Raw genomic sequence first — 12,174 nt, forward strand, 5'->3', positions numbered from 1 at the left:
AGATGGGCCCGACTTACAATGGTTTGGCTTAACAAGATTCCCCTTTATGCTGGTTGTGCAAGTGACCTGCGTTCAGCAGAACCTGCTGGAGGATGTTATCTTGACACTGTGCAGCAGCACGACCCTGGTTCTCAGTGAGCATTTTCAACTTCTAATATTTCCAGTTTCCAATGGGTTTATCTGGACGTAAGCCTGTTAGAAATCGAGGAAGATCTGTGTGCCTGTCTGTCACTGCAGCAGGGAAGAACCACGGAAAACATGTCGATAAAGGAGTGTGGGTGTTTCCATAAGAATTTATTTACAAAAACAGATGGCAAGATGGACTTAACCCTTGAGCAGTACTTTTCAGAGCCCGGATCAATCTGTTCAACAGAAATATAATGTGGGACATGTCTGAAATACTACATTTTCTCATAGACATGAAAAAAGTGCCAAGAAACCAGTGAAATTACTTTTATTAATATATTTCACTTTCAATATATTTAAACTGTAATTGCTTCCACATGTGACCAGTATGGAAAATCATTAAGGAGAGGTATTTTACTGAATTATTTTGGCATACATTTTCAAAGTCTGCTATTTCTAACAGAGGACACCTCTCGTTTTGTCCTTGCCGCATGACAAGTGCGTGGGAACTATCGGATCACACAGCTGGGTGCTTCTCCCACTGCAGGTCAGAACCACTTAGTGGGTCAGTAAGTCAGCTTGTCTTATTTGATAGTATTTTGCTGGTTTTACTTCATTAGAAACACATCAAAATTTAAAGCTTGAAATAGAATGGAAATTGGTCTGTTGTGTAGGGTGCATAGAGGATATGTCTTTCCCTGAAGTTTACATGTGTGTGTACATGCGCATGTGATCTCACATATGTGTGCCGACAGATGTGTGTGTCATGTGTATGCTTCATGTGTGTGCATGTATGTGTGTACTGTGGCACAAAGAGAAAACTTCATGAGAAAGATGTATTTCTCCTTGGGGTTTTTCTTGCCAAACATGTTGGAAACTCACTGCTTTACATACAAAAGTCAAGGTTTTTTTTGTTTGTTTTCTAAATCCAGGTAACTGAGGTGTTTAGCCTCTTTCTCACTCAGACTCTGTCCAGGCTGCACCTGCATGTCTAAAACCAGCCTAACCGGTTACTAAATGTCATATGGCCCATTTAAAAAAGCAAATAAAAATCCCCACTTTAAACTTTATTATCTCTGTACTTAGTTTCAAAGAATATTTGTTTTACAAGATAGCTAATTGAAACCCAGAAACTCTACTGCTTGGTGGAGACCGGAGCCCTCCTCAGTGGCTTGAGGATGAGAAGGAGGGGTGGGTGCTCACCTGTACGCCTGGGGGCGCCTGGGTCAGTTCACACAAGGATTCCTGGGCGCCTGGGTCAGTTCACCCAAGGATTCAAAGTGTTACAAGTGATTTTTGCTGGGGATTTCTGACTATGTGAAGCAAAAGTTAAAGAACCATTGCTTTAAAGTTATTCTCTTTCATTGATTCTTCTGCAAGAGTCAAAGTGTTTCTGAGTATATCATCTGGAAATTTTTTCATTATGATGACAAATTATTGACAGATTGGTATATCAGTCTGATAACATCTGGAAATTTTTTCAGTATGACAACAAATTATTACTGAATTATATCATCCATTATAACTTTTTGCTTTGATATATGATGGGGTGCCATGGGCTAAGAACCAAGAATGAAGGAGGTTCAAATACCTTGCCATCCCGAGCGGAAGTTCTCCTTCTATAAAATATGTGTAAGGTTAGCCAGAGTGAAGTGGAAAGAGCTGCATGTCTGTTTGTAAGTTCACAAAAGTTGAAAATGAGAATTGAAAATCTCACTACTCCCCACTCTGTTCTTTAGTTATGTGATGGGGGCATCTTAATTTAATGTATGGCTCACTAGAGCTTTCCCTTTTCAGTAAATACAGAAGTTCCATCCAACTGAAATCCATTCTGCGTAAAGCTCAATGCATATCCGTCTTTGATTTTCTTCCTTTCACACAAGGGTGAGATGGAGAAAGAACCCAGACTTTGGATTCAGGCTAAGTCATGTAAAAATTCTCTTGCCCCACTTCAAAACTATAAGACTTAGCCATGTTCTCTTAGACTCAGCTTTTTCTGTAAAATGGGGAGAATAATGCTGACCTCTGAAGATTATGAGTCAAGGTTGTGGGGGGCGAGTATACATGTGGAAAGATTCTTTAACAGGAATTTTTAAAACTTGAGGTAATATCGGACCCTCCCTGGTGGGTTAAAGCACAGCATTGAGATTCTAAAGCCACTTCCGCATGAGTTCGATTCCCGCCTGCCCCGGAGGTGACGACATGGCGTGGCAGACCTCTCCTGACCCGCCCATCGAACTCATGCGGAAGCGGCTTTTAGATTCTCAGTGCTGTGCTTTAGCCCGCTGCGCCACCAGGGAGGGCCCGCACAAATAAATCTTTAAAAAAAAAAAAAAAAAAAAACTTGAGGTAATATCGACTTATAGCATCTGTACAACTTCACACTTCTTCAAATCCACCAACACTCTAATCACCACCCACCAACATCTACTAGCTGCTCTCCTGCTTCTCTCATGCTCCACTCCTGTCTCCTCTGGTTACAACTGATTTGTTAAGAGTCTAAGGGTTTCATTGATTTGGTTTTGTTTGATCATTTATTCCGATTCTTTATGTTCCACATGAGTGAAATGATAAGTCAAATTTTTATGTAAGTTTTCATTATAGAAACTATGAGGTTGTAGGATATGTGTCTTGACTTTTCCCACAACCCAGTAGTATAGTGTAGGAATGAGATTTCCCCCCACTTCTTCCTCCTTCCAGAAGGGTGCAGTGTGAAGCCAAGAAATGAATCTTGTTTCTGTAGTCTATGTCCTGGAGGTTGATGATTTACAGACTGCATTTTTAAAGCTATCTTTTTCTTCACCCTTTCACAACTCATCCTCACACATGAAGAGTTTCTGTTAGGAAGTCAACATTCATGAAAAACATGGCCACATTTTTTTGGCCTTTTTTTCTTTTCTTAACAAATAAGGCCTTTCAGTTGTTACTATGACAAACACTTTCCTATTAAATTATTAATGATCACCGCCCCTGCACCTCTGACCTGTACCCCAGTTCTGTATGCATAAATAAATAAATCTTTAAAAAATTATTAATGAACTTTGTCCAGGACATCACCAGTAAACATGCTTATTATTCTCAAGAGGAAGGTACCGTGGCTCCCACAGCAAAGGCAGCCATTGTCACAGGGCTGGGAAAAGGGACATTCTCACCTCCTCCAACCCCCTCTCACGGGAAAGGCCGCATGAGCCGGACATTTGCATGGGCTTCTCTTCAGTGACCAAAGACCCTATTTTCCTGGTATTTGGGGCTGTGTGAGAGGCTGGGCCGCTGTCTGAGTCACTTTTCCAGGAGCAGGATGCTTCAACTGAAACTTTCTTTTACTTTCAGAAAGATGACCCATCCCCGCTTAGTTCACCCCCCCCCCCAAATTGAGGTCACATGTGTAGAATTTGATTGTCCAGGAACATAATTCAGAGAGTGCGGTGGCCCCTAGAAGACAGGAAAGTCAGAAAGTATATTTTTGCTAAGTATTGAACTTTAATCATGCCCTCATTTTTATTTAAAAATAAACTCTGCATGCTTCCCGGATATGGTAATTTTAAAACAACTTGTTTAACCTTTCTAAGCTTCAGCTTCCACAGATGTAAATGGGTTCAGTAATAGGACCAAATCTTTTAGGGGTTATGAGAGTTAATGCATGAAACACCTATGGTGAAGCTCCTAATATGCCATAAGCCCTTAATTAGAAGCTGTTGTTATTAATAGTTGATCTCTATATTATATATTCATATGTAATGTGTAATAACTCCTGAAATCTGTTAGAATATTCAAGATACAAATTTTTTTGAAGTTGGCTTTTTCATTTACAAAAATATAAATTGATTTTCTATCTTTCAAAATGAATGCTTGGAATTGTCAACCAAGTTCTTTTTCTTAAAATAAGATTTTATTTATTTATTCATGCAGAACTGGGGTACAAGCCAGAGGTGCAGGGGTGGTGAGAGTCTTCACCAGAGACAGAGTGGGGAGCAGAACAGGCAGATGGATGAAGTACACTGCTGAGGGGAGCAGCGGGCAGGTTAGGAGAGGTCTGCCATGCCAGTCAACCAAGTTCTAACAGAATGATGTCTTTCCTTCAGTGTTAAGTTGTGGTTTATCCTGACAACCCTAAATTTCACAAGAAGTTGCCACGATGGTGAGTGGATAGCTAGCTGTTATATTGTGATCGATAACAAATATAGCTTTTGGTCATCTAAATGTATTCTCATACTTATTTGGTCTTCATCCATAGTCCTAGGTCTTCCAGTTTCCAAGTCTTGGAATTTTTTAGGCAACTAAAGTGTTAAAGGTATCTCTTGTGATGTTAATGAAGGTTTGGGAAAACACCGGAAGGTGGGAGCTGGTTACCTGGAAATGTACTTGGATAGAGGGTTGGAACTTTCTTCAACCTCCTCCCACTTAAAGGAAGGGATGACCTTGAGTTCAGTTGCCAGTGGCCAAAGATTCAATCATCATGTTTATGTAATGAGGCCCCTTTAAAACCCCAAAGGGGAGACTCCTAGGAGCTTCCCAGTTGGTAAATGGTAAATATGTGGAGATTTGGGAGAAATAGCAAGTCTGAAGAGAGCAAGGAAGCTCCTTATCTTTCCCCCAGGCTTGTCCTATTCATTTGGCTGTTCAAGCATTTCCTTCAGTATCCTTTGCAATGAATGGGTGATCTAGTGAGTAAATTAGTTTCCTGAGTTCTGTGAGCTGTATTGGCAAATTAATTGAACCTGAGGTAGATGTTGTGGGATACTCTGATTTATAGCCATTTTGTTGGAAGCACAGATAATAATCTGAATTTTCAGTGGGCACCTGAAGTCTGAAGAGAGGATACTGAAAACATCTAATCTACAGTCAGTTGGTCAGAAGCCTGACTAGTGAAACCTCCATCTGACTGAAGTGGAGGGGAGTATTCACAAGTCACACCCGGATTCTCTGGAAGCTGACGCTATTTCGAGGTAGTGTCAGAATTGAGTTGAATTTTTAGACAATTTGTAGGTGTCAGAGAAATGCTTGTCAGTGTAGAGAAGCCCTTTTTACACTCTTGTTGGAATGAGGCTCTGGATCACACCAACCACAGTAACTCAGCAATGAGTAAGGGTCAGTGATTCAATGTTCTCTAATCACTGGGCCTAACACTGACGAGTTTAGGATTCTTGGCTCCTGCGTGTACTTGTCATTTTAAATTATGGTCATATGCTGTGCAGATGGCCTCTGGCTTGGTCTTCTTTATTGGAGAAGGAGGAAGGTCTTTTTCACTTATCTGTACATTACTTTACCAATCTCATAGGATTCAGAGGATGAGGTCAGAATTCAGCAAACCAGGAGTAAGCTTCATGGATGAGACTAACCATCTTCTGTGTTCCACATGGGACCTGAAGTCATCCGGGTTTGGCACATGAATGCTTTTATGCATGTTGTTAAAAATGTTTATAGTATTATGGTGTCACTTTAAAAATAATCATTCCCAGCTCTCACCTCCTCTGTTGATTAATCTTCCAACCACTGGTCCAAATTGCATGTAACAAGAAAGCTGCTATTATTTTTTTTCTTGCTCTGGATTCCATGAGCTAACTCTACCTAACCCTCCTATGCTTTCCTCCTTTGTTTGCACTGAAGTGAGTGCATGCATTTCTTTTTCAAGCATCCTCAAACCCAACTAGGACAGTGGAGGAAGATGGTCAGCCATTGCTAAGCTTTATTGTGTTGTGGGGTACAGTTCACACTGTGTAAGTGAAAGTAGAGGTGCTGGTGGCTGGTGGCTTTCTGCAGGGCCCTTGGCTTCTAAGAGCCCTTCCCCATTCTCGTCTTCATCATCATTATCAACAACCCCACTCAGTGAAGGGAATTGTATGAAAACAGGTCAGTACTTACACACTATTTCAGAACATGGAAATCACTGGGGCAATTTTACTTTCCCGGGAAATAGAACAAAAGCGTGCAATATGACTGCTATAAGAAATAAATGTTAGACTTTATTTTCTTGAAGGACAAAGTAGTCTTGACATGGAATTCCCCATTTGCTTTCTAATGCAAATGAAATCAGTTTGGGGGCCTTTGTTGAGGGGGCTGGTGCCCTCAGATCAGCAGTGGACATGAGTGAATATATTTCAGCGTTCCTTTGGTGTTTTTTTTTTTTGTAACAGTTTATTTTTACATCATTTTGTACATTTTTTTTTTTTGCCATCTCAATTTGTAATCCCCATGGATTTCCCATCACCAAGTCACCTGTGTGCCAACACCATAATCCCGTGCACTTCCCCCCAACTTCCCCACCCCCGTTTTTGATCCCATTCCCCACTCCACCCCCGCAAAATGTCTCTGGTATATGGCTGTTCATTATTCTTGTTATTTTCTCGCCTGCTCCATTATACTCCTGCTATGAGTGAGACCATCCGGTATTTTTCTTTCTCTTTCTGGCTTATCTCACTAAGCATGATCTTTTCCAGCTCCATCCAAGTCCACACCTAGATATTGCTGTGTTTAAAGATTCTTTGGCATGCTTGGTAGAACCCCAACTCAAAGACAATTTTATTGGTTAAGATAACTGGGGTATCTGGGACTCCTGTGGATTGCACCCACAGGACTAGCTCTCCAGCTCCTCCTGGAGATCCTGTTCCCTACCATCTCTTGGGCTTTTCTGTGTTGTCTTTGATTCAGGCAATGAAGGCTTCTCAAGGATTATGGGGTCCTTACAGCTAGCGAATCCAGCAATAAAGAGGCTTCTGAAAAAGGCCCAGGGAGTGGTCTCATTATCTGGGTGTTGGCGACACCTGTCCCCCATCTGACCACTGCAGGAGAGGCTGAGTATTGGGGCAGGTCTGGGTTGGCTCGTGGGAGTCACTTCTAAGCAGCAGGTGGAAAGAGGGAGGTTCCCCAAAGAGATGCAGGGCTTAGAAGAAAAAAAGGAAGACAACAGGAAAGAAGAGAAAGCAATACAGAAGACGTGAGGAAGGACAGAAAACAAATGTGTATGGATACGACAGAGGCCTAAAAAAAGTCTCAACAGTAGGTGAGGCACACCTGAGTTCTGCATGGCTTCTAGCTAGGACTTTTATCCCTTTTCCACCTGGGACTCTCAAGTATTGTGATTTTTCCAAAAATATGTGTTCAAGGATACATTTTCTGATTGTTTTTGTAGAGGTCACATCAGTTTACCACACAGTGTATGACTGAGAAGTGGATCACACCTTTCAGGTACATGTTATCATGCATACCTGTGACTTCCAAGTCAAGTGTTGCTTCCCATCTTCTGGAACTTCAGCACTTGCCGTGAATCCTGCTGCTTCAAGCTCCAGGTGTCATTAGTAGCATAACCACCACCCCTGCAGCTTACCTTTTCCCTACAGAGTCTTACAAATACCCAGAGGCGTGCAAAGCAAACAGCATGGCGAGAGTGCGCAGGCGCCAACCCCTCCCAGTCTCTAAATTGTCCTGTTGCTGTTACTGTAAGAAGCCTGGCTCGCTCTGCCCCTTTCTTTTTGGTTCACCTCAACTGCTGCTTATGCAGAAGAGAATAAAAGGGTGATTGATAGAAGAGAACTGACTTAGAAAAAAGGGAAAGAGAGAAACCTTGAGCTTGTTCACACTGTCCTTTTACAGCTCTCTGTAGACCTGAGCTAAGATGTGTCAAGAGATCAGACCAGTCCAGGGAGCAGCAAAGATTAGCTGGGAATTTAAATAAAAGTCTTTCACAGGACATCACCCAGAATAACTCTCACGCATGTATCCATGAAGAGGCCCAAGGACCACACTCGGAGAAGGTTAGTGCTCACAGGGGACCAGGGGCACCCCTAATTTATTTTTTGCAGGCAATGCAAAATCAGCCACCTTTCTGTAGAACTGCTAGAGTTAAACCACCCAGGGGATTGGGTTTCCTTGTTTTAAAGGAAAACAGTCCCCATTGATGGGACTGAGGAACCAAGGGCCATGGTGTCACCCCTTGTCTACGGCTTGGGGACTTGCCTTGTATCAGACCAGTGAGCCCCTGCATTGCTCACAAGTTGGCTGAGGGATCAAATGAAATCAGATGGGTTATGACAATACGTGAGTCCTTACAGATCTGACCTTCTGTAGATTGCCTGAAAGAATCTGCAAGATGGTGAACCTGACCCAGTATAAAATGCAAGTAAAATATTCTGTTAAAATATTTTGTTAATCATGCCTTCAATGGAATCTACTAGATTCACTCAAAGATCATGGGAAGAAGAAAAGACAATACAACTTTTTTTTTTTTTTTAACCAGCCCGTTGTATGTTTGAACTACATGGAACATTTGTTTCAGCTGCTGGGAATTGCACGCAATTAATAGATTGTCCAGAAGTTGTTCTCTGAGCAACCTTTCAGTTGGCCGGTTTATGGCAGGATCCTGGGATTTAAGTTAAAGTTAAGCATGAGTAAGTTCTTGGGACAGAATGTACTTAGCATTGTTTCCATCCATACGTGCGTGGAGGAAGCTTATGTTCCCTGGACATATGCTTCTCATTGGAAAATGCGATCAAATGTCTCTCTTTCCCTAGAATGGTTCTCATGGAAAGTCTTTGGCATCCTCTCAAGCCTCAAGAAAAGGCATCATCTCAAGTCTCAAGTAAAGGCTTCTAAGCTCCCAAATTGCTAGTGGTCTCTCCCAAAAAACATATCAGAGAGAAGGGCGCCTTGCTCCACGTGAGGGGAAGATTGTTTGTCTGGCTTTTCTGTCTGTCTTCTTAAGCTATGTGCACTGTCTGTTGAAATCCAATTGCTATGTGTAGGGAGGATTTGATGCGTTTTGTGAATCTGGGCAGCTGAATGGCATTATTAATAATAAAAATAGCAGTGGCAGCCCCAATGAGATATGACTTTTCTAGAGAACTTTTCCTATCCTGGACACTGGTCTGTGTGTCACACATTTTAATGCATTGAATCCTTTGACAACAAGGGCTCAGATTTCTTGCTCCATCTTCTCCCTCCAGAGCTAAAATTAGCCAGATCAGCTATGTATCCTTTCCAAGGTGGGCAGGTGATTGCCAGCTTTTAATTGTGTCTGGACAGACTTGACTTAACAGAATTTAGTTGAAAAGAACCCTGGGCTATGTGTTTGTTTGGACACAGGCCTGTCTTTTACACATTTGTTGATTTTGAGTGGTTAAGCTCAAGGCGCACCATTTATCAATCCCAGGTTCACTGGCCGTCAAAGGCCCACTTTGTTTCCCATCGTAGCTTCTGACACTAGAAAATTTCTTGGTTTATGCCAAGTAGTATAATTTCCTGAGAAAGGAGGGCAGTGAACTTTTAGAGTCGCTCATAAAAACACAAAGCTGCTGATGTAAATGGAAAGGATGAGCTCTTTGGGAGATAAAGGTTTTCATAAATTAGCCCAGTTTTCTGACAATTTTAGACTGCTTTAGATCTGTGTCATTGCTCTTTTTTGGTCTTCCTGCTGCCTTTGGTGAAAGAGGTAAAATATGCAACGGTTGCTCTCAGAGCACCGTTCCCAGGAGGATCTCACCCTACCTCCCCAGCTTCTTGTGTATCATCACCCAAACAACGTTTTAGAATAATCAGCCCCTCGTGTAATCTATGCAAAGGCATCAGGCTACTTGCACTGGAGTTTGCCTCCTAGGAACTGTTGATTCTCTTTTCCAGACTCACTGAAAGCTTTCCCCTACAGAATCTGGATTCCTAAAGGCAAATGTGACTTTGGGGTGCAGGCAATGGCATTGGGGATTGTGTTTTCAAGTGTGAAACACTCAGCTGAGGCTGGGGTTTAGGAGTGCTGGTCTGAGTCAGCCTGGCTTGATTCTTCTGTTTGCAGCAGCGAATGGGGTTTCCAAGCGCAATGCTCAAAGCAAGTGTTTTCATTAGAAATGGCCATTTAGTGAAATGGAGTGTGAATCTGGTTTCTGAAAAGAAAGTCTTCACTGGAATAAAGGAGAGGACAGGTTGCAGTTTTTTAGGTGATGTAGATATTATAGGCCTTTATAATAGCTGTTTTAAACCAGAAGACAAACAAAAGCAAAGACACAAAGCAGACCAACAAACAAAACTATTCTAGTTGTTTAGGTCTGAATGATCAGGGTATGATAAACATGAAAGACAAAATCAACCCCTGAAGGACAAGATCTGCACCAGTGTGCTTATCCTGGCCACTACAGATAGGAAGCTGGGAGGAAGCTCATTTCTTCTTACTTGCTTGATGGTAATTTTTCACCTTGTGAATCTTCCTTGGAAATAGAGTGACTGGAGTCCCCAAGGGCTTTGGCCACCAGGAAGAGCTGGATGTCCATTCTGATGTGGCCACTTAGTGTTTGGCTACTAAATCTTTCTGAGTCTCAGTTACTTCATGTGCACTTGGAATTGAAAAACTTTTTTTAAAAAAATTTTTTTTATTTATTTATGCATACAAGAACTGGGGTACAGGTCAGAGGAGGGGAGTGGTGATGAGAAGATTCGCCAAAGGCAGAGTAGGGAGCAGAACAGGCAGATCTACTGAAATACACTGCTGAGGGGAGCAGTGGGTGAGACAGGAGAGGTCTGCTGCACCATGTGGGTCAGCTCCCTGGCTAGGGATCGAACTCATGCTGCAGTGGCTGCAGATAGCTTCACATTGCTGTGCTTTAATCCTTTGAGCCACCAGGGAGGGCCCCAACACTCTCCTTTTCTCACAGTCTAGTGGAATAATGGCTGCAGAGCATCAGGTATGTAGTGTGTGTTCAGTGACATTTTTCTAATTCATTCTGTGTCCCCTTCTCTGAGTTGAAGACAAATCAGGGTATGATTAACCCTACTGCCAGTTCAATATCCATTGAAATAATAAAGTCAACAGAGAAAGAGAAGCCAGTGTTCTCTCTAGACACATGGTTTCCAAGTTACATCCCAGTTCTACTGCTGACTTGCTGTGTGGCTTTTGAAAGTTACTTCACTTCTCTGATCCTCAATTTCCTGATCCATGAAATGAGAAAACAATAACAGGTGCTTCATCCTAGGTTTGCAATGAGCTAATGAGCTAATGTTTACATCGGCACTTGGCACATAGTCATAGTGCAGGGAGACCATCTATTTCTTTACTTTCTGGTTGTCAGCAATCCTGACCCTCATGAAGACACTTGGTTCTCCCTGACTTGCCCAAACCTACTGCATTTCTGGAAGCCCACCTGCCTCCAGAATGATGCTTCCCTCCAGGGGATCCAGGCCTGCCCTAGGCATCAGCGGTCAACAGACGGGGATCCACTAGCTGTGTTGATTGCAGCACCGAGGATGTGAGTCGGAAAGAAAGAGGATATAGTTACCTTTCCGCTCATGTAAATAAGCTGTTCTTCTGTGTAGATCCCGGTTTCTCAATCGAAGTATTGCCATCTCTCTCTCTCTCTCTCTCTCTCTCTCTCTCTCTCTCTCTTTTGGTTGTTGTCACTCAGTGTCAAACAGATGTAATATCAAATCGAAGTCAGTGCCTGTCCCCTTGCCCAAGATAAACACGTGAGATTATTAAACTGAGGATGCCAGGGGCTTTAAGCCTTTTGTCATTTGTATTTGTTTTTTTTTTTTTCCAACACAATCAGGGGAATTTAGAGATAATTTTAGACTTAAAGCAGAAAGAATACAGAACATTCTCACATGCCCCTTTCTCGCTCTGCATCCTGGAATGGCAGTAACTGGCCTGACAATAGAGCTTTGATTCAAACTCAGGAATGAGTCTTGCTATGATACGATTAACTTTTAAGACCCCTGGGTTCAACCAGTCTTCCCCTCCCATGTCTGGAATCTAATCCCGGATCTCGCTTGACATTTAATTGTCCTGTCTCCTCCCATCTGTGACAGTTTCTCAGTCCATTCTCATCTTTCATAATCTTGGCATTTAAGAGGATCACTCAGTTTGTAAGCACCCAATATGGGCCTAGCTGATATTTCCTTCCCTTCCAGCTTAGTAGTTGACTGCTCTACATGTACTACACTGCCCCAGGACCCACTGGCAAATTACAAGGCTAACACATTATCCAGTTACTTCAGCCTGGCTGGGCATTAGTGATCCCAAACAGACTGGTTTCCATTTCTGCCTCTCTGATTTACCTGCTGTATGACCTT

General features: G+C 42.4%; 1 protein-coding gene across 2 annotated transcripts in view; it reads left to right on the plus strand.

Annotated features, from left to right (window-relative positions):
* Nucleotides 1–12,174, plus strand: part of SLC1A2 (solute carrier family 1 (glial high affinity glutamate transporter), member 2) — a 127,757-nt gene that overhangs the window by 24,663 nt on the left and 90,920 nt on the right. The window contains exon 1 of one of the 2 annotated variants that reach the window (XM_012725062.1): nt 7,803–7,877. The exons of the other annotated variant lie outside the window; for it this stretch is intronic. Within the exon in view, the coding sequence (XP_012580516.1) occupies nt 7,846–7,877 (32 nt within the window). The 5' untranslated portion in view covers nt 7,803–7,845. Of the gene's footprint in view, nt 1–7,802; nt 7,878–12,174 lie in introns of those variants that run through there. 2 annotated transcript variants of the gene reach the window in all.

Source organism: Condylura cristata, unplaced genomic scaffold (genome assembly GCF_000260355.1).
Source record: "Condylura cristata isolate star-nosed mole 26May11 unplaced genomic scaffold, ConCri1.0 scaffold00015, whole genome shotgun sequence".
NCBI lineage: Eukaryota > Metazoa > Chordata > Mammalia > Eulipotyphla > Talpidae > Condylura > Condylura cristata.